General features: G+C 43.9%; 2 protein-coding genes across 2 annotated transcripts in view; one reads left to right on the plus strand and one right to left on the minus strand.

Moving 5' to 3' along the window:
* Positions 1-2217: 2217 nt before the first annotated feature.
* On the minus strand, positions 2218-10277 carry irf2bp1 (interferon regulatory factor 2 binding protein 1). The gene is made up of 2 exons (XM_036536539.1): positions 8053-10277; positions 2218-7012 (listed from the first exon to the last, which is right to left on the minus strand). The coding sequence occupies exon 1, from the start codon at positions 9988-9990 to the stop codon at positions 8062-8064; it is 1929 nt and encodes a 642-aa protein (XP_036392432.1). The 5' UTR covers positions 9991-10277; the 3' UTR covers positions 2218-7012; positions 8053-8061.
* Positions 10278-15448: 5171 nt separating this feature from the next.
* nova2 (NOVA alternative splicing regulator 2) overlaps positions 15449-23533 on the plus strand; it is a 46568-nt gene continuing 38483 nt past the window's right edge. Inside the window, exon 1 of the mRNA XM_036537293.1 lies at positions 15449-16424. Coding sequence (XP_036393186.1) covers positions 16262-16424 — 163 coding nt within the window. The 5' untranslated portion in view covers positions 15449-16261. The remainder of the gene's footprint in view (positions 16425-23533) is intronic.

Below are 23533 nucleotides of genomic sequence, written 5' to 3' on the forward strand. Positions count from 1 at the left end.
CAGACTTTATTGCCCAAGTATGCTTTTACACGTACAAGGAATTTGACTCCGGTTTCAATGTCTCTTACAATGCGTTCATACAATGATTTCAAGAAACAAGTACCATCCAACAGTAAAAACATTACGAGCCGACAGGAGCCATCTCACTTATATGTATATAAATGTATACATATACATGTAAAGGTTTTTTGCTGTATGTAAATAGAATAGCCTAAAATCCTGAAATTAATCATTTCAGCAAAGATCGAAAAGCTAATAGGCTAAATGAAGTTAGAGGGAATTCGATTCAGACATAGGTTCAAATATTAAATTGTAATGTGATGTAAAGAATAAAGTCAAGATTTCCCATATTCCCGCATGAATCAGATTGAATTATTGGTTTTGTTTTGACTACAATTTGACTCTTACTTTGGCATTTTATGAAACTAGCAGATCTAGCCCATTAGTAGCAAGATTAAATAGACATAGGCTAATCTGCAGTTAAATTACTTTGATATACAAGTGATTGGGTACTGAAATAGACGTAGCCTCATTCTCTTTAATTTGATCATGTAAAGCATTTTTCTTCCTTGCTGACAGGTGGTGCTCTATACGCGGACTACTCCAAGCGACAGAAAAAGGACACTCTGAGCTAGCAAAAATGGAACGCGTCACTTTGCGGGCACCAACGCCAGTGTGTCTTCTACACACGCGCTCCATCTTCTGGTCAATGTCAACATAGCAGACTGTAGGCTACTTTCATACACGCTTTACATTGTGGTTGCAATACAGCCATAATTGAATCGATCAGTTTAGATGACAGACTCAGCCATTCTGTATTCCTTACAAATTCTCAATGAAAATGGGAATTAAAGTAGCAAATGCTTCATCAGCAGCCAGCATTGATAAAAACACACAAGCCTTACAGTGGGTAGACCGTTCACACTGCAGACTGTCTAAAAGTCCTTTAACGCATGATTTTACAGTGATTTTGCAAAGCAATATTTCAAATTTCAGAAGTCAACGAGAATTCTTCAGTTTACAAGAATTTCAAATCAGTTATTCTACCTCAGTGTTTGTAAAACAGAAAAAACTGCAAATTCTCAATGAAAATGATTGTTAAATGAATTTCACCTACAATTAATTATCAAATAGTATTTTACAATATGCAACACTATCAGTGTGCAGACAGATAATAGTGTGCAGACAGATAATAACCTTCATGTTTATTTGACAAACAATATTAAATACCTTCAATATTAAATAGCTGATACTAGTACTGGTAAATTAATTTACTGCTATGTAATTGGGCTTTATTAGTCAGATTTAAGATGATAGGATTGTTGGTAAAAAGTAGTACAACAACAAAAACAAACAAAAAACTTCAGTGATCTTTGAACAGTGTATTTTTAGTTGAGGGCTTGTCAGAAGGCTGATCTGTCCACATTTGTTCAAAGATCATGTTGAAGTAAATGATTTCTATTTTTGACAAACAACTGAAATGACCATTTCTTCCAAGCTCTCCTGTCCTTTTGGGGTCCTCCTGGCTTACCTACAGATTTCCACAGTCAAGAATAGGCAGCAACAAAGAACACTCCATGGTCCAGATATCAGCATTTGAAGGTTTCAAGTCTGGGGCCCACATTCAATCTAACTGCAATATGGACATTGCTATTAAACTGGATGGAGGCCTAAGGGAGAAACTCCAAAATGTATTTGCTTTTCTTTTCAAAGCACATGTAAGAAAGACATTTACATTGCTTTCATTTTTCTTCATAATTTCCTCCAGGTTGCCGTCAAATGTGCCTTTCCTTATGAAGCTTTTGATAAAATTCTACCCTCGTACACCTGCTTAGAGTGGAGAACCTTTGAGCAATCTTGATGCTGTGCAGAGCACTGCGGGCTGTGGAAACTCTGAGGAAGGTTACAGGATGCCTTTAACTCTGTTTTTTTAAAATAAAAGAAAGATCATTCATCCATCTAATACACGGTACCTTGCACAAAAAATACAAACAGAAAAGGGACGTTTTGGCTCTTCTTTAAATCAGAAAAAAGTCACTGCACATAACCATTGCCATTCACCTTTTTATTAGATTTGACATTTTCCATTCATGTAAAAAAAGTGGTTCACACTAACAAACACAGGAAAATGGCAAAAAATGACAGCTACAATACAAAACAATCTATGTGACAACTACTATGCATATGCAGTATAAAGAAACAATAACAATGGTGCAGGTCAAGGTGAGATCTCTGGAATAAACTGCTACCGAATCATACACATGGAGTAAACATAGTTTTATTTTGCACACTGTGGATACACTTACAAAAAGGATAGTGGGTGAACACAATTTAACCTTGAACTGTTAAAAGATAAGCGCGAAAGGCGGAGGAGCCAAAAAAAAAAACTAAACACAAGGCAATGACATAACATGGGTAGGGGCCGAACAACTCAGCGAATAAAATGCGGCAAAACACGTCCTTGTGACCAACACTGCTGTTCCCGTTTGACTTCTCAGATGAAAGCCCACACATACATGATACATACGTGCTTCAGCCATCAGTTGAATCTTTGTAAAGTGCTTTTAGATAGTCGACACCATGAAAAAGGCACTTCATGAAAGAAATTGATGAACTGATTGTTCAGTGCAATTAGCCAGCAGGTGCAGAGGGATTGTCCTGGTCATCGAAACATTCAAGTCCATCGGCGGCGTGTGGCGGCTGCCGCTGCTTAGAGTTTGCGTGGAGGGAGCGAACGGTCTGTCGTGAAGGTCGGGGTGCAAACCTTGGTCCGGTCTGCTGGGCGGTATCGCCTGGACCCTCCTAGAACTGAGCTGTGCTAGATTCAACATAGCCCCGGGTTCAAGGTATTCAGCCTTTGATTCTGAGAAGCCGAGAGAACTGTGGCTTTACAGGAACAAGGCTGGCCGCCCCCCTCCCTGGCCTATGGCCTGACCCCATGTGACAGACAGTGAAATCTACAACAGAGGCGAGTGAGATTTGCAACAACAGATGGTCATTATTATCTATTAAAAACGGCTGCTTTTGAGCTCACCCCTTGGCATTTCAACAGTGTCCAAAAATTATGTTGAAATTGGAGAAATGGTTTCTCAGAGAGTAGAAGGACCATTCGTTAGCTTTCTATGGGAGCTGGAGGCAATGCCACTGCCTTGTACAGGTTGGGCCCACATGGGTCAGCTCTGGCCCAAGCCTCTGAGAAGATCTTTCTTTCAGGTCAGAAACTTTCACTTTCATTTTGTCTCCCATAGGAGGACCTTTGTGGAAACAGTTTTTATTTCTGGGGGAAAAGGGAGTAAAGTCAATTGGCAATAGATTCTACACAGGGTGACCCAAGAGCAACTCTGTGTGACAAAATGACATGACAGCAATAACTGCACGCATCATTCTACAGGAGTCAGCGACCCTTTCAGAGATTCTCATTCCAGATCTGACAAGCACAGACAACTACGATCCAAAGAATTTACGAGTAGCGTCAAGCTTGATTCCCATTCGTCTGTTCACAATAAAAAGAACACAAAATCACATTATAAGCCTTAAAACTACGGGGTTTAAAGTAAGTGCTGCTGGTAGGGAGTCTGGACTTTTATTTAAATGAGCAAGATTTAGAGACAAACGTTTTCTGGTCTTCTCATAAACGGAATCAACTACATACAATCCTGAGAGAAACCCTGGAGAGACAATGGTGTTGGCAAAATGGCCCAGAGAGGGGGAAAAAGATGTTCTTGTGTCTCTGCTACAAGCCACATGGTTGTGGGTTGCTGAAAAGAAACACATATCACCAATATCTAGGCACTTTCACACATTAAAAAAAAACATCTGGTCTAAGAAATACAAAACAAGATGAAACAATAACTCTGTGCACGATTAAAGCGCTTTGAAGTGGGACTAGCGACCGGGTAGCTAAAGCTCCGTTTCTATCTCATGTGGGATTGCACATGCTACTAATGCAGTCCAGAGCAGAGGCTGGAATGAAGTCAAAAACAGGACTGCCCTCCACCTAATCATTACAAACGACGGACTTAAAAGGTCAAGTTTTGCTTGACAGAACAGTGCCGTGGACTCCTAATTAACGCTAATTCAATATACCTGGAGAAAAACAGGGAAAGGTTAGCTCAAAATGAAACAATGACCAACGGCACGTTCACAATAAACATCTCAGCTACGCAGCCAAGTGTGGCTGCATTCAATCAGAACCCTAACCCTCTCTCTGATCAAACACTACGCAACCCAGAAAAAAAAAAACCCACATCGAGACAAGTTTAGCGGTTTTGTACATTTCCGATTGCCACATGGGTCAAAGCTTAGAAACAATGCTGAAAAATGCAGTTCTGCAAGACGCCGGTGTGTTGGTTTTCAACGCCTTCCGTGGAATAGAGCAGGTCAAAGGAAAACTGGCTAAAACGCAACCTGCTTTTTACGTGGCATGAGAAGAGCTGAAGAATGTGAATTTCATTGACATTCAGCTGGATGTTTGGAAACGGCATAATTCAATATGCACAGATAAGCCTGATTTTGTTAGCTTACCACATGACATTGGAGAACTTTCAGGGTTTTTTTTTTTACCATTTGGTAACAGCGGTATCAACAAAATTGAGATCCATCTAAGAAGTACAGTGGGTTATTGGGGAGTCTATTACAAATATCTGTCATTTTCTTTAAAAAAAAAAATCACATTTATTATTCTCTCTCTCTACATACATCTATATGAGAGAAAGAGATTAAGAGAGAGAACATGAATTAGCACATACACTCCCCTCATTTTGCATTTTAACATCCAATTTTACAAAGGGGCCTCTAAAGAACCAGACACTTCAGGTTGATCTGGGACCTTGGGACCACCTGATCTGGGACATTTATCAGCCTGCCTGAATCTGTGTCTCAGCAGGCTCCTTTCTCTTTGCACAGCCATATGAAAAGATGATATCTATAACAAACAGGACGTGACACGCTCATCTACTTCCCTTTTCTGGGCTTGCCAATGTTGATGATTCAATTCTGGTACAAGCCGATAAATTTTAAAATGGGCAATACTAAGCAGCGCTTACACCGCATTTAGACAAACCTTAAAACATTGAAAAAAAATACACGACTGATTTCCTTTTAGCCAAAACGACTGCAAAAGAGCTAAGCCAAACAGGCAGAGATTGTGAAACTGTTAAAATGGTTTTTGACTGAAATACAAATGGAATGGTAGCCTTTTTGGGTTAATGTAACAGCTACGGTATTTCATTCATTAACATTAATTCAGCTAGAGAAAGATTTTCAGGGTCAGAGGATGTCCGTTCATAGCTGCCAAGGCCGTGATCTGATCAACAGACAAGACAGGTCTCTCACTCGTCTTTGGTTTCAACAGCAGGGCTTGCAGTGATGCAAAATGTCAAATAGTAATCTCAGTTAATAGAACTTTCACGTACATAAACTCAGTAATAAAACATACTACGCTCGATCATATGTATGTGCGTCCCGGCTCCCAAAAAAAACAGGAAGGAGCTCTTGAACTCAAGACATCCTTAGGCAAATTCCGACCACCCAACCTAAACAACAGGCCTGAACGTTTGAAATATAATCCGTTTCCTCAACGAAGGCTTCCTGTAAATCCGCCAACTGTTTGTCTCCCGCAGCATTCCGAGTACTCTCCAACAGGATCCTACACACAGCTACAGGACTCCTGTTCTCCCGCGGGTATCATTTTTTTTTTTTTTTACAGAATCAGAAAACACAACTGCTGGCTGAACTACTGTCCAACAGAAAGGTCTCTTATTTATATGAAAGAAAATGTACATTTCTATTTTTGTAAACATAGTTACAAGGGAACAGAATTGGACATTCAGCTAAATCACATCCAACTGCAAAATTCGTTAAAACCGGGTTTTATGAGTTGAAATGGACCTGTTCAACTGTCCCCTTTTTTCACCAAGGTACTTTTTTTTTTTGAAGCAAATCATGCAAGTGTCTGAATCAAAAGAGCATAAATTGGTCTTTTCACCATTCACCATAAAGTAAATTTTGTTACTAGGGTTACTGAACTTGGACTAGGCTACTATAGTCTACTGTAGGGGTGACAATACAAACACAGTTGAGCTGCTTGGCTTCTTACATTCGTTTGTGTATTACTGTGTCTTCCCTGAAAGCTTTCTGCACAAGTTCTGTACACACACTTATTCACCCTATTTACTTCCCTGTTACTTGAAGACATAAAAAGCCAAAATTCCACAAAAATACACGTTATGCATGACATATTTTGCCCATTTCAATATGAAGCTATCTTTGGTTTTCTAATCACTCTTATACTTAGTGGTACATAAAGCAGTATTGTATCAAAACTAGAGATTGCACATCTATAACCCTTGAAAGAAAAACAAATAATTACATTTGTACGTACGTACAGTATAAAATATAAAGAGGGATTTATATCATACATGCTGGGTGAGGGGCTATACTGGTCAGGGTGAAGCAATTTTAAAGTACTTATAGCATCGGAAGGTCCAATCGCTTTTTCTGCCAAGAACAATCGGAGATCGGTGAGAGCACAAGATTCTTTGAGAGTCCGCAGATGAAGTGAGGCTTGTGTCGCCAGCGTTGGATTTGCGGGATACACATCCCGCCCCCTGACGTTACTCTCGAGTCGGCTGGTGCCTTTTGCAGGACAGGACATTCACAAACTTGTTGGTGAATTTATTAGCAAAATCTGTGAAGAGCCGAGGTGAAGAGGACAGAGGGGATGTGAAGGGCAATGACGTGGGGATTGTGGGTGAGGAATCTGTGCGTGTGTGTGTGTGTGTGTGTGTTGGGGGGTGGTGGGGTGGTTAGGAGCGGGGTTTAAAAAGGTGAACAAGGCCGACTGGTGGGGCCCTCGCCTGGTCTATGGCTCTGGTGATCTGTGGTTCCTCCCAATGAAGAGGAGGCGGCGGCGAACTGACAGCCTCCTAAATTCACTTCATCGAAGAGGTGCTTTCGCATCGGTGAGGAATGGGGAGGGGGTGCGGTGCACTCCAAGTGCTTCGGGGGCCCCCTGTTTGGAAAGCAACACAAAAAGGAGACAAAAACGTGTCATCAAAACTGCATGTTGCTAAGTGGACACATATCACTGTAAAAAATATGGTGATCTTCACAACTGCAAAGCACGGTGCCATCTAACACAAAACATTTTTCGACTAAACCAACCAAACCTACTTCCCTTCCGCTAAAACATGCAGAACACCTGTGCTGACTTACAACCAATACTGTCATTTTAGGTAATAGAGCAGCTGAATGGCTAGGGGGCGATTCACTCCAACATTTTTGACATTACATTTTTTGGGGTCATAGTGTGCTGGACTCAACATTTTAGTTTTATGACAAACTTGGAAAAAAATGATCAAAATGACTGCATTTTGACATTTTCAATTATGACTGTAAGAATAAGCATGAAAAATCTAGTGCTTTACATGATGTATTGAAATCTAAGGTTGCAGAGTTTTGCAGCTGGACTGAATCACCTCTAGCATTTCTTGTTAATCATTGAGCATATGTTTTTCTGTACTGACTGTACAGACATGTTTTTTGAAAGGAAAAATAACTCCCCCATTTGAGAACAAAGAGCAAATGTCGTGTTATGAAACGGGTAATCTTGTACTTGAAGTAAGCACCAGGTAGAGTTAGCATGGCTTTCCTTTTCCTAGAAGTACAGGGTTTATCCACTATAATCTCTGTGGCTACCGTTTCCAATAAAACAGGGAATTCTGGGTATGCAGAAAGTGGCGACATTGCTGTGTAGTAGTGAAGAGGGCAAAGCTCAGGAGCAGAACCCTTAATGTTTGTACTTTTCCTGGTGAAACCAACAACAACACACTGGACATCTATCAGAACCACAAAACAATTCATTCCTTGTCCATGACAATTACACAACAACAAGGACTTAAAACTAACTCTGATGGCTGGAAATGAGACATGTAGTGAGACTGTAATTCTGTAAATACTACTTCTATCTATGGACAGAGATACGGGTTGAAAGGTGCAGTATGTCACATTAACATCTCTTTTAAACTCCCGGGTTGTAATCTGATGACCTACCCGTCGCAGTTAGGGGTCGCGTTCCTTCTTCACCTTCACGTCCCCAGCCAGGATGGTGGAGATCTCCCCCTGCATGAAGGCCCAGGGCACGTTGGAGCCCACCAGGGGGCACTTCTCCCCGCTGGGGCAGTACACCTCGCTGCCGGCGCCCTGGCCCCGAATGAAGTCCCGCGTGCAGGGGAAGCAGAACTTGTGGCCCGGCACGGAGGGGCACTGCACGAAGTGGGTGTCCTCCAGCCGCTCGTGGCAGATGGTGCAGCAGAGCGGGGCGCCCCCGGCCCCGCCGGACGACTCCCCGCCCGCCACAGGGCCCTGGTCGCCGGCGGCGGAGGCGGCAATGGGGAGCGCGGCGGAGCCGGCCCCGCCGGACGAGCTGCCGCCGCTGGCGCCGCCCCCGTGCGGCTCGCCGTTGCGCGAGGCTAGGCGGCGCTGCTGCTGCTGCTGCTGCTGCTGGCCAGCAGGGGACGCCGCCGAGGGGCTGCTGCTGCTCTGCCGCCCGGCCGCCGAGGAGTGCGCCATCCCGCCGCCACCCCCACCCGGGGCGTCCTTCGGCGACTGCCCGGCCCCGCCCAGGTTGTCGGCCACGCTCATGAGCGCCGAGATGGGCGAGGGGTCGCTGTGGGAGGTGGCGCCCTCCTGGAGGGGCGGGGGCTGGCCGGCGCCGGGCAGGGATGGGGCGGGGAGGTGGGCCATGCCCGGGTACATCCCGCCCACCGGCGGGGGCCAGTGCTGCCGCAGCTGCTCCTCCGGCATCATCTTGTCGGCACTCTCGGGCTCCGGGGAGGTCTTGCGCCGGCGCATGCGGGGCGGGGCGGCGCGGCTCATGTTGCAGAGAGCGGTGGGGAGCATGGAGCAGCTGGCGTCCAGGTAGGGCTGGGGGAGGGCGTCGGGCGCCGGGGCGTCCTTGAAGGCCCGCACGCCCTCACCGAGCAGCTCGGAGAGGAGCCGCCAGTCGCCCGAGCCGTGCCGCTTCTCATACTCCACATACTTGAAGCCTGAGTTGATGGCCTTGTTGCCCGTGTCTTTCTGGCAGTCGTGGAACATCTGCTTGACCAGGCCCAGCACGCTGGAGAAGACGTTGCCCGAGCCGCAGGGGTACTCGGCAAAGATCTTCAGCTCGAACTCCAGCCCGGGCTTGGCGTCGAAGGCGAAGATGCGCCCCACCAGGCCGTGGTCCTTCTTGAAGCGCACGTTGAAGGGCGTGCAGCTGGAGAGGGCCAGCAGGGAGTCGCGCACGGCCTTGGGGCGGCCGGCCCAGTCGTCGGCGCGGTTGCGCACGCTCTCCGACAGCTCGGCCAGCGCCTCGGCGTTCCGCTGCTTCTCCTTCAGCTCCTTCTCGAAGTCGGGGCTCATGAAGGAGGCCACGCCCATGCCCATGCTCATGGCCTGCCGCTTGCTGATCTCGTTCAGGATGGGGCCGGTGATGGTAAGCGGCGTCGCGGCGCCCCTAGAGTTCAGGCCTGGGACAGCAGCCAGCAAGCCATGGGGGGTCCCGACCAAGCCTGGGGTCATGAGGTTTGGAGGGACGGGCCCCACCATAGCTCTCCTGGCATTAGGGCTCTGCCTGCTTACTTCTGGGGGTCCCCCATCCTCCTGTCTGGGGATGCCATTCGGGAGCCTGGAGGACACCCCATATTCTCCTCTTCCTCTCTCGAAACGCTCGGCGGGCTGTCTTCCACCCTCCATGGGCCCGTCCTTTCCACCTGGGCCGTGTTTTCCTGGCTGAGGGCCAGGAGATCTACCATCCTGCATGACATGTGTTCTCTTAAGCTGCCGGGCGGTCTCGATGAGAAACTCGATTCTGTCAGCCCCTTCATAATTCACGCACCCGCGGCACACGGCCTCGCTAAAATCCCAGATCATCGCCCAAGGCATCTTGGGCAAATCGCAGAGGTAGCACCATTGCCGCCTGGAGGATGCCTGTGAAGCAGAGGACATTTTTACAGGCCCTCTTCTCTCGCTTTCTTAAATCCCCCCTGCTTTCCGAGTTCCCCGCTTTAGTCCGCCTCCAATTATTTCCGAAGGTTCGGCGCCTTGTTACGCCTCTTCGCTGATGAAATATTGATTGATTCTGCGATTATTTCTTTTTACTAAAGTTTTGTTTTCCTCTTCGGCCGCCCGAGCCTCTGGTTGAGTGGAAGTGTTTCTCTTAGAAGACGCTGGAAACTTACACAACTCTGTAGCGTTGCATCCTGGGAAATGTGGTTCTTAGAAGGGGGCTGTTTGGTCTTAAACTAGAACATCAAAAGGATAAATTACAGGACATGACAAGCTCTATTTGTAATACATGAACAAAGCGTTTCAGTTATTGGTGTTCGTGAAAAAAAACTACCTGTAGACTCAGCTGCTATTTTCCGTGATCAGAGAAACAAATACATTTTAAATGACAAGCTATGAAGCTAGCAAGCTTCCTTGTTTGGGGTGTATGAAATACTCTCGCTTTTTAAAAGTCTTTACCTAGTACTAATAGCGAGCTACACCTGAATAAGCTACGCATTTCGATATTAATTTATGGTTTCTAGAAAGTTCTAAATATCATTGTATTCAACATGTCTGGATAAGTCAAGGAATAGAACGACTAGCTAGGCTACCTCATGTTATGCGTGAATGCGTCAATGTTATGCGTCAAAAATATGTGCAAATGATTATATATACATGTATCATATTACATGCTAATTCAAAAGAATGTGTGCGACTTGGAACTGTCAAATGTATTTCTCCCACTGCATTTAACTTTTTCCTCACTGCTCCTGAATCTTGCTCTTACGAAAACGCTGGACTCCATATCCCACTATGCCCCGAGACGATCACCACTTCCTCCTGATACTCCCCCGCGTAGATGGTCGATTGCGCAAACGCAGAAAACATTCCTTGCATGTCTGAGCTGTACACAAATATGTGCTTGACGAGCTTTCTCGGGAGCGCTGCCAAATGTAGTCTTTAACTACTTTGTGTTCTACGGGTTTGTTGTTTCAGTCACAAATTCTCATTATTCGTTACCTTTTCATTTTTATATTTAATTTAGATTGACTTTTTGATCTTTTTACATTTCGACTTATTTGTAATTACGAAATCATACGAAAAATAAGTTTGTGATTGTTGAAGTTGCTAGCTTGCTGGCTTGCTAGCGATTTTTTTTTGCCAGCCATGATCTTTCATGATCTAGCGTACAGTAGTTACCACTCCAGCAACACATGTGCTGTTTATCGAGCTATTTATCGAGCTATTTATTGTGGCTCATACTCACTGCACAGTACCTCGAGTTAACATAAATGAAACTGGGTGATATTGCAACGGATTGTTTTAGCAGACTAGAAGTGCTTATCTTACATATTCTCAATATACAGTTGTAGCCCATTGTACTGAAGCAATCTTGCTCAAGCAAGTGTCATTTGAACCTTTAGGCCCAGTGTTCAGGACTACATGTTTACAGGTGCAGTGATAGCAGCCTGTCTGAAAACGCATCGTTGATGGTGAACGTAGGCCTAATACAGATAAGTGTTTTTCGACGAAAATGCTTGTTTCCAAACACGGCTGCACTGTTGTAAATGAACATTCAGCTACTGATGCTCACCTAGGCCGAACCACTCACTCGCTATTCCAGTCACATCACCGTACTCTGAACCGTGGCCATGGTAACGCGCATTCCCATGGAAACTGCTGCACATAGAATTGATGTACTGTGACTTATTTCCTGTCAGCAATCCAATTTAATATATTTAATATGTTTCTCTTATTATATGTGTAATGTTTTCTTAGATGCCACCAAATGAGTTGCCTTTCTTAACTATTTTATTATTTGTGTCAGGATTGCAGCCATAGACGACATACAATGAAATGTTAAAGAAAGTAAAGAAACACAGAAGAGAAAACAAAAAATATACAGTCTACCCTACCAGATCTAATAAATTATGCAACAAAGAGAAACACGTTTAGAATTCCCTTTGAACATTTTCAGCTAGAGGAAATGCATTTCGATTATTGAACCGCTAGATGGTAGTATTGCTTAGTTGTGAATATGTTTTCCACAGTTGGCTAATTGTGTAGTAATTGTAGCCGCAATTCCGTCCACTACAGATACGGATAGGTTTACCGGTAACCTGCACTTTCCCCACTATTGCTGCCAAGAATAATAGGCTCACTTGATCATTGTACATTTATTTTATGTATGTGTATGTATGTATGTATTTATTTTATTTAATGTATCATCTATGTGGCTTTTGATAAAGTAAATAATAGAGAAGTAATAAAGGGGCATTCGAAAACCTTCAAAATACGACCATTCTCTGAACTGTGACGACACTAGGCTACGTTGCTGAAGCATGATTATTAATAAATTGGAAGGCTTGTATGGAAAGAAAATCCACTGAAAGCACGGGTATCCTAGACCATGACTGTGTAGCACCGATCAGCAGATGACGAAGAGGAGGAAGACAATGTCTCAAACGTTACGCACTGCATTTGCATGGGTTCAAGTAAGCGCTGCTGAGGTCTAGGCGCTGTTAGACCGGCCGAGGGACCAGGTCTGGTCGAACGTGAGTTGTGGCCATGTGGAGTTCGAATTTCTCCGCACAAGCTGCCAGAGCCGCACAGACGGCAAGGCCGCCTGTACAAACAGATGGAGCTCAAATATGTCAGAACATTTCTTGGCAGCCTGCACCTCTTATATGGGAGGTATCTTTATTGGGAGTTTCTCGTTATTATTATTATTATTATTAGCCTATAATAATAATAATAATAATAATAATAAGAAGAAGAAGAAGAAGAATAGTAGTAGCAGTAATTATTGTGGCAGTAGTAGTACTTTCTGTTTTTGTTGACTACGTGCGTTTTTGAAGCCTCACATACGTAGCGGTCTAAATGTAGGCCTATTGCTCCTCCTTTTATGTTTCAGATGTTTTTATTAATTTTATCAATGCGTGTTGCTCATTATTGTGTAATTAAAACCGCTGACTGCGTCTACTTTTATTCAACACTCGTCCACGGCATTCACCCCGTAATGTAAAATCGATAGGAACACTTGAATAAGAAGGGATGAGCGCACCAGATGTTGCGCAATCCGGGTAGTTTCCCCTTTATCTGTATGGGCGCCAAGAACAATGGCCCTGCCAACACCGGTATTGAAGAGGGGGCAGATGGGGACTCGTCTTCGAACAATAGAGGAGAGAGATGGAAAGTCACCCGCTACTGGGATCACCCCGGCTTAGCCCCTTTCACTTCTACCGCGGACAGGGAGCCACATGGGTTTTCGTAGCTCATAAACACATATTTTAGGAACGGAGGTGTGTACCAACGACCATCTGTCCTAAAATGGAACAATGGACAAAACTGTAACTGCAATATAGAATCCGAACACTTTATTAGCCCCTGGGAAATATAACAACAACAACAACGATAGCCTAATAATAATGATTATAATAAAAAGCCGAACTGAGTTCAAACACTGGGCCTATATTAATAATCATGATCGAATTTCAAATAATAACTGCCATATCTTTACGGAATGTGCTATTTATTTATTTAAATTGGTAATCTGTAAATTGGTTGACCCATAAAAATGTGTGGTGGCAAACCGAGCAAAAAGTGGACCTTATTTGGCCGAAACACGATTCAGGTGCTTCCACACACTTATTATCCGTTAGTTGCTCTACAATATCCCGGCCCTGTAGCTATATACTGGAGGTCATCCCCTTGCTCCGACACCCTCCACCCCCCGTGGGGACTGAGTAATGAGTAGACAAAGGCTGTTGTTTCGCCGGGGCTCTCACACTGGGCCCGTGCACTGTTACCATAGCAGACGCTCAGTACATCTGAAAGACAGATCCCTCCAGTGCAATCGCCCAATAGCACAGAGAACGAACAGAAAACAATTAGAATTGAGTGCCAGTGGAGCAGCGCAGTAAAAGTACTTTCACCTTTCCTTTCTCCATGGCGACCAGAGCGGAAATTCAGCACGTATTGACTACAGAATGTCAGTCCCTCCTTTCTTCGTTTCTCTCGCTCACTCCTTATCTGCCTTAGGGTCTCTGATGGGGACATTCCTCTAAGATCGCTGACTGATTGACATTTCGGACTGCCTCCTGTCTAATTGACGATCAAGGTTAAAGCATGTGATGCTGTTAACTGTTGATCTGTAGCCTACGGTTTATTCAGTATGCCTTTATACCCTTCGTCATTTGCTGTATATGTGCTTTCAACTCGAAAAGGGAAAAGCGACAACAACACCTTTGTGTTGCATTTAATGGTAATATTTTGTCAATAGCCGCTGGACAAGGAAAACGGGCATAAAACGCCACTGTCTGTTCACCACTTTTTGTACTGCATGGGAACTGAAATGTAGACACAAAGGAAACTTGAAAACAAAAAAGTAGCGTTCACACAATAGCAAATATTAGCTTTAATAGCCTTTTTAGCCTACACAAAATCCCTAGCAATTAGCATGTCTCAAGAGTCTCCATAAGAAAATTCTATTCACCTGAAGAAAAATGTTCGCTTTAATTAAACACTTAAGGTACCGACATTTAAATTAGATGTAATTGCGCAGATGTCGCTGTACAGAGGTAAAGGAGGACCAGTGAAGTAACTGTATATCTGTTTGGCTTGTCATACACAGCTACATTTCTCCTGTGGCGTACGCTCTCTTTGGCTTGCTATCGAGTGTTTCACAGCAATGTGGAATTGTGTGAGATTGCTGCCTGCGTGCAGGCCACGGTCGACACAATGTCACCTTGACGAGAATCTGGAGGAACACGAGAGGCGCTCTGCATCTGTCTCCGAGTGGACAGGGTGAGAGTATATGTTCCAGTGTGCGCACAGTGTGTATGTGCACACGGACGATCCCTGCATTTGGTCTCTTCCAGACGGAGATGGCTCAATACGGCACAGGTACCAGGCTTCCTTAATTTTTTTTAAAAAATTGAGCAAAGTTTTGAAAGGCTTTTGTCTTGCACATCTTACCATCTGTTGTGTCGTTTTATGTATTGTCTATGTGATGATGATGATGATGATGATAATAATAATAATAATAATAACAATAATAATAATAATAATAATAATAATAATAATAATAATAATACAGTCATTCAACTAACATTTTGGACGATTATCATGGCCCATACGTTCATTTGTGTGTCCACTGCATGTGCACCAGACCGTTTCCCTCTAAGCTTTTTCTCACAGAACCCCCCACGGTAGGAATTCCTCTGAATGAGGCAGCGTGGTGGTGCGCCGCTCGGATTTAAGGCTCCGAGACACTGGCTATTTTTACATCCTCCGAGTCGTTCCACAACGATGCTCAAGGATGTTGTTGTCCCCGCCACCCCCTGTCTTTGTCATGTGACATTCGAAATTTATACTTTGCTCGACGGAGAAAATCAACTTCGTCCAATCGCGTCGGGGCAGGGGCGGCTCGGTTCTCAACATCTGACAGGGATGTATTCAGATCCCCATGACGTCACCCGATGCCCTGCGCTCCGACAGTCAGTCAGTTCAGGGATGCTCTGTACGCAAGACTGCAGCATCTTCTTCTGAGCGGTTCCCAAAAATCGCATCTCTTTCCAGCATTTTTATCCATTCTCTGCATTCTCTCCCTTCCAGACCTTCCTCAAAAGCCACCCCTAGCCCTGTGCACCGACCTGCAAGAAATCTTCATGCGAGAATTGAAGACCAGCTAGAAAATAACATTTTTGTTTCATTTCTCTTTCCTTTTTCATTAATTTCGCTTCTTTGTTGAACCCACATCTATACATATCTACTTTTCGTTTTTATTTGTAGTTAGTGTTTTGTATCTCCATAATCCGTAAACGGAAGCGTGTAACCGCGGTGCATCGCCGTATAGAGAGGTAAAAGTGCGAAACTAATACTGCGAAAAGCTATAGTATATATGAAGAAATCGCGAAAAGATTAAATACTTTGAAGCCTCACGTTTAGTAGCCGGGGAGTGGGGAGAATTAATACGTTGGATTTTTATAGATGTGACGTTTCTTCAATCCAGCATCAAGCATTGCCTTTGTCGAATAAGGCTTCTGCAAATACATACGGCATATCATTTCGGTGTTTCGAAGAAGGGTGGATAAAACGTAAGAGATCTCTCTCGGAAGAGAACGACAACGTCAGAGACGCATTTCTAATTCTTTAACGCCCCGCTTATTCAAGACCCTTTGTTTCTTGCGTTGCATTGAGGGATAACGCAGTTTTTATTCAAGCTACTATGAAAATGATGGCTGGCGGGGCAGTTCAACAGAACGGGATTTTCTCGAATCCTCACCATCACAATCAACAGCCCCACATGGAGTCGGATCCCCCAGATTCCCGCAAAAGACCGCTGGAGACCCCGACTGAGGCGAGCAGCACCAAGCGCACAAACACGGGAGGTAAGAAGGAAATGGAAAAGGGGATGAGACGAGTCCTGCTTCGGCTGTGAAATTCCTGTTTGTGCGCAGCCAGCACGACAGTTCGCTCCGAGGGGTAGTCACTGATAAAGGGCAAGTAATGTTTTTCAGTGTGCGGTTTTTAAGATAAGGCTGGGGGGAAAAAAAAATCAAACGGCACCCGAGGAGATTCGGCTACCCTATACCACACACATCCCCACATAGAAGAGTCCTGATTCACACTTGGCCTGTTTAAATTGAATTAAAGACGCTAACGTAATTTCATAGCCAGGTTTTATTTTAGAGTGATTTTCTAGGGTACCGTATGAGATTAGAAAAATGTCTGCCTGCACGATCTCAAAGCACAATTGCCTGAAGTGAAGATCGAAACAGCCTGACCGAGGTAGTGCGTGCACACTATGCGAATCAACGCGTTTTTATTTTAAGTTTTATATTAAACGGAGAACAAATATTCAGTATTCTTTAACAGGGAGGCTGTATTCAATTATTTGACTACATGTATTCAATTTCAGTCTTATTACCCGTAATCTTTCATAGGAGCCGTTGTGGTGTTGCAGCGATAAACAACAAAAACATGGCTCGTGCGTGATTGCTGACATTATTTGCGGCATCTGTCTACGTTCACATCGTTGACTCGTGATAGGTGATCTTGCTTGATAATCTCATACATGACCCATTGATTTTGTTTAACTCGCCAAGACAGGAAATTAGAATAATTGCAAATGGAAAACGAAAGGAGAGAGTCAAGTGAAATAACATCTTGGCTCTTAAAATATCTTTTTAAGTTTTTGAGGAAATAAAGTGACAATACCCCTGAGGAAGCATGCACAGTGTTGTCAGTTAGATATCCCACAGACCGTTTAAATTCATGCGTCCAAACAGTTTATATTAACGATGACGGCAACATTCACATTGATAGAACGCGTAGGCTATTTCCATTGAAGATTCAGTTACTCTCCTTAGCATTAGATATAACGTATCTGATAAATCTGCATTGTGGTGTTTTAATAAACTGCTTGCATGCATAAACATGATGCAAGGACATACATTATGGGGAAAACGTCACACAATATTAAGGTTGTTTTATGTTACATAATTTTAGTTAAAGTTAAGAGGCCTTGCATGTGTTTATACACTAATACAATAATATGTTTTCAATACTGAATCATTTCATTTATTTATCATGTCATAAATAATCATTTTGTCCTGGATGCAGTTGTCGTCATATTTTCTGATGGCTTTTAACAGTGTGTCGTTGTATGGTTTGTTTATTGTCAAAATGTAATTTGGCATTTGTTAAACACTTGCTGCGGAGACTTGTTTGAAAATGGACATGATTCATTATTGTAATAAAATATTTATGATATGATTGAGTGGAACAGCCATAGACACTGTAAAAAGGAATCAATACCAAACACTCTTTTTGCACCCCTGGGAGATATTAAGTACACATCCATTTCCCCAAATGAAATGACCATAATCAACACACCAGCTGCTGTTCACTCATAGGTATGTAAGCACTAACGCAGATCATTTTTTTATAGAAAAAATGCTCAGTGATTAGGGAACCTACACTTGATGTGAGGGCAACTGATTTCTTACCATTGGAGTCTTTAAACAAATCAGCATGTCACAAAGAAAGAGACCCTGGGAAGCACTGAGTTGTCTGACAACTGTTTTATCAGTACAATTCACATTTTAATATGCATGCAACATTATATAATATAAATGTAATTTGTGAAATTTATGTAAAGAAGCCGAGCTGTACCCTTATCCTTTCTCCCAGCACCTCTATTGTTGTCAGTCAGAGGAAATGAGGTAAGCACAAGAGTCTTATATAAACTGTGCTTGCAGCGTGAGTAGAAAAAATGCATAAAAGAACAAACAAATCTACGGCTCAGAACGGCATTGTTGCTGCCCGTGTCAGTTCACCTCCCGTATTGATATTAGGTGGTCCCCCCCCCCTTTATTCCTGGGGTTTCGTTGTGTTTTCCTAAACAGAGCTGGTTGTAGAACTGCGTATCAACTGGCGGCAGACTTGTAATCAGTAGCGAAATGTCCACCCAGTGTGCCTGCGCCGTTTCCTCACCCGGCTTCCTGTCGCCTCTTCCTGACATGGGAAACACACCTTAAACCTTGCTGTCCCGGCTGGCTGCAAGCAGAGGGAAAGCCATTCTGATTTTGAAGCTTGTTTTCTGAAAGAAAAGAAAAAAAAAACGAAACGCAGACACGCACATACTCGGATATCCATAAGACCCAGCGTAGTCAATAATGACCTCATTTTATTTTTTACGAAAGGCAGGATTTACCGGTATACTGTAAGTCCATAAGAAATGCCTTGTTCTTTCATAAATAAATGAAGAAAAACATTTTGGACAATCATGCTAGTCCATTCTTGTCAAGCATGATGAGAACTGATTTCTGTAGCTTATTTCTTTTGCTAGGTGAGCATATTAAACTTCACAGAGGTAATCACAACAGTATGGACAATGTAAACTGATCATACAGCCTTTAAATAATTGCCTGTGTTTGGGGTCCTGTGTTTGACTGTTGATTTTATGTGGTTTCTCCAACCATTTTCCCTCCTGAAATTTTAATGTGGATGGTGCATCGAAGTCTTCGCTTCATGAATGACTTCCCACCTGACACTTTTAGCCTGTATGTGGTAGTCAAGCCACTTGAGGTGAAGGTCGTTTGTGTCACAAATATCACAGGGCACTATACAAATTAGGCACGCTTTGGGAATGGCTTTCCTTTTGGTTACTCTTCCTCCATTAAGAATGGAGCAAGTAAACATGGCCAAAACAACCTCACAGCCTCTGTCTTTTCATTCTCATCCACATGACTTACTGATCCTGAATGCTAATGGGCTCCACTTTGAAATAGGCTCGCAGCTCACTTCCATTGCTCTTGGTATATGTCGTCCCCCTGCCTCAAGCTGACACAATTAGGTATAATGTGGTAATTTTGCTAATGGAAGGATTGGCACGCAAGTGGCTCTTGGAAGGTGTTGAGAAAAGGATGCATATGCCCTTGCAGTATGACGTGAGGGGACTGTGAATATGCCAGGTGGCAGAGAGAGGGAGCAACCCTGTCTAGCTTGCAGTTGGCGGTGGTGGTGGTGGGGTGCAATGCTTATGCGTGCATCCATCACGTCCAGGAGATGCTATGCACAATACCGTGGGATCGGTTTATGAGAAAGGCTTTGATGATATTGATTGCATTGCTGTGGTTTATTGTCTCGTTCCCTCTGAGCTAAGCAGCGCGCGCACCTGCATTCAATAAGAGCCGATCCAATCGATTGGCAGTGGGAGGATCTGCTGCTGCGTATCTAAAAGAAGCAAGCGAGAGGCAGCGCTTTTTTATAATGGGGGATTTCAGTAAATGGGACACGAAAATGGTTACCGAGGATCCGTGCAAATGAACTCGGATCTGAACAAAACCCCCCCCCCCCCCCCCCACCTCCCGCCCTACCTCGTCCCTCATCCCCCGTCCTCCATAGGCTTGGATGTATTTCTCCCGCCCCCTCCACCATTCTGCGGCAGTGCTGTTTTCGACAAGCCCGAAGAGCCCCTCCATGCATTCCAAAACAGTTGGCGGAGGGTGCTGCGCGCTCCCTCCCCCGCCCCCCACCCCCCCGCCGATCATCGCGTTTCCGTCGGCCGCTCACCGCCGCTTTCCCCCCCCCACCTCCCCATCAATCACCAAATCGCTACGGCAACCGCAATCGTTTCTGCCTATCGATCCGCCGTGTTTACTTGCACACGAAGGGGGCGCTGCTTCTTTTTTTTTTTGAAAGCACTGCGTCAAAGGAAAAAAAAAATCTCATTGTACAGGACAGGGGCGGGTGGGGCATTGTTGGCGGTGGAGGGGGGCGGGGGGGATGACACTCTGGAGTGGGCGAGGCTGATTGGCTGGGCCAGGTGCCTTTCCTCGCATTGCTGCAGACTGGAAGAGGCCACTCGATGAATATGGATGAGAGCGATGAAAGGAGCGTTGCAGTGGGGAAGATCCCCCTCCAAACCATCGCGGCTCGAACAATGCGCGCCGCCTCCTCTCACAAAAACACTCAGACCCGACATTAGCATTTTTCAGACAACCGCGTCCGCCGAGGCACAAACAGACACCGCGGACGTTCCGGTCAATTTTAGCCACAGGCTAAGTCCCCAGAAAAGGTAGAGCGCGCGTGCATTCCTGTGCGTCACCATTGCTCCCATGCTCAGGCGAGCGTCAGGGCGTTCCGTGACATGTTTTCTCAGAGATTCGATGGTGATCTCGCAAGGAATTTACCGGCAGGTAGCGGAATGGGTAAGGCGCCGAACTGTTTCGTTGGCTTGTTGAATGGATTGAGTTTCTTTTTAGCCTTTGCTACATGTTGACGCCCATTTTACAGCTATTTGCGTCAGCAATGGAGGTCGTACCTCACAGTGACCTTCACCGAGGCGTAACTGAAACAGGAAGGGTAGGGGGTCAAATAAAGTTTTCCCTTTTGAACCATCTACCTCAGCTTTGCCTGGGCTAAACATGCTGTAACACTCGATCGGTGTTGCTTCAGGGCCCATTCAGCCTTCATCAGAACCAGGATTTGAACCTTCACCCCTCAGGCTGTTTGGCCTGTTGTAAGCTCCAATTGTCTTGGGATATCCTAGCAACAGATTGCTATGTTTACACTTGGCGTTGCACATGTCAAATCTCGATTAAATATTTATCATGGTCATCTTGTATCTCAAAGTGGGAATAAAGAAGATGCGCGTGAACACTAGTCCTCCAGTCAGGAGAGGGAAAAAATGTGATGTTCATCATTGAGGCTTTACCATTAGAGTGCAGAGGCAAGGCTCAGCGGAGCCGCTGCCAACAAAAATGCAGTCAGGACGAGCATTTGGCCTCACTTTCCCTTCTAGTGTTTTCCCTGATCAGCGGGCAGTAACAATTCTCCCCCTTCAAAGCCAACCCAAGAAGGGCAGAAATTACCACTGCAGAGATTTGTCCCTGTCGACAAAGGGCCCGTGGCCTGCACTCTTACCTCTCACTAAATTGCAGCCAGAATTGTACGTGGAATCAGTATCATACTTACCTGAGACAATCAGTTGATAGGCACCCAATTAAAAAGCCGGTGAAGGTCCCGGCACATGGCGGTTAGCTAAGCGCTGCTCCCTGTTGATAGTAGAGGCCATTACAGGGGTGAAGTTTTACTCCTGTGCCAAGATCAGTTGGTAAAAGAGTATTGGGCTTAGTTTTCATATGTCTCCTGATAACAGTGTGACAATCAATGTTATCCTCTCTGTCTACCCTATGCTTGTGTAGTAATCAAAAGGACAAGCATTTGCTTGTGAAAGCAAAGTGGAATCCTACATTTCTCTGCACAGAGGTTTGGGACACACATCAGGAATACATGCCTGATGTGTGAGAATGATTTGTTTAGGCATGGTGTATTTGAATCTATTGAATCTACTGAATATGTGGTATATGGTGATGTTTTAAATGTCAGTAAACACTGCATTTACATTTGGACACAGAAAAAAGTCTTTGTCGATACTCATGCGTAGTATATGTAGGAAGTGATAAGATAAGCAATATTGATTTTTTTAATGTTCCATTTGATGTATCAAAAAATATTTGACTTGAGTCAGCCTCTTGGCTCTGTCCAACAACACAGCCTGCATGCAGCTGCATGGCAGAAAGCCTGAGTGATCACACACACACACACACACACACACACACGTGCGCGCGTGCGCATGCACACACACGCACACACACACACAGCCTGGGAACACAGTGCAAATGCATTTTTTTTCTAAATATTGTAAATGTGGTGGTTCAAAAACATTGTGTACTTGCACTGAAAAAGAAACAGGATGTGACTACATTGCAAATATGGCAGCACCACAAATACTAACAAGCATCAATAACCCGGACACCGCACCAATTATTTAGATTGATTTAGATTTAGACACACTTTTTGTATCGTATGCATCCAATTGGAATAAATACACTGATTGAATTAACTACTATTAAATATCATCCTGCATATCCATTTATTAAATCTACTCTTGAAACCTAGTGAATTGTGCATAAGTCTACTTGCAAGACAAGTGCCATTTTATAAAACTGTTATGGAATCTTATTTTAATATCTGTGTGCATTTGTCAAGTCTCTTACAGTAATTAATTAATGGCAGTATTAAAGCTGTGAAATAAAGAGCAATTATTATATACCAAAATACTTTAAAAAAATCAAATTGTGCCAACTTTGTGACTGTAGAGCACAAAAAATTCATGGAACGCTTATTTCTTCTGATGATAACTCAGTTGCAGCTTGTAGAAACACTCACAAATCCAAGCTATAAATCTGTGTGCGCCTTGTTCTGCTTTGGTTGTCCTGGTTCACAGCAGAAACAGTTAATACTAAAAATTCAATGAAGCAACAGCTGAACAATGTCTGCCATGACGCTTATGTCTGGAGCTTTTGAAAATATATTGTTAAGAGGCCCTCGTCAAATGTGACATATGACGTTAACAGTTACATATAGATTAAGAGTCATGAGCTGAGATTAACTTAAAAATGGCTACAGCTTTGGTTGAGTCACTTAGGGTGAAATTAGTCTGCTGCGCTCTGAATTCTGGGTTTCCCATCATCCACATTTCATATCCATCATCAATCATTTTGCTCTCTGAACTTTTTTGTGACTGGTGCCTCAAGTTGTGGTCCGAAGAGACGCAATTCTCTTTCGGAAAGCTTGCACAGTTTGGGGAGGCCTTTTCTATTTATTTTGCTTATTTAATACTGTACACTGCAGGACTGGAAAACTGTCATCATTAGAAGCCTGGTATTATTCTTTCTTTTCCTCATGGAGAAAATTGCAATGTAGTATGAACATTTTAGTAAACATAATCAAAAAATAGTTAAATGATAATAAACAGCAGCGTAAATTGATTATGTTTTTTGCAGCTCAGTCAAGTCAAAAATTAGGTTACATTCGTAGAAATATAGGCTGCCGAAAACTTGTGAGTAAAGCAGACACAATCCTTGTCAAGCTCCAGGGGTATGCCTCCCCCCCATCCTCCCCACCTGGGCCCCTTAGGCTACCCTTC

The sequence above is a fragment of the Megalops cyprinoides genome, chromosome 9 (genome assembly GCF_013368585.1).
Source record: "Megalops cyprinoides isolate fMegCyp1 chromosome 9, fMegCyp1.pri, whole genome shotgun sequence".
NCBI lineage: Eukaryota > Metazoa > Chordata > Actinopteri > Elopiformes > Megalopidae > Megalops > Megalops cyprinoides.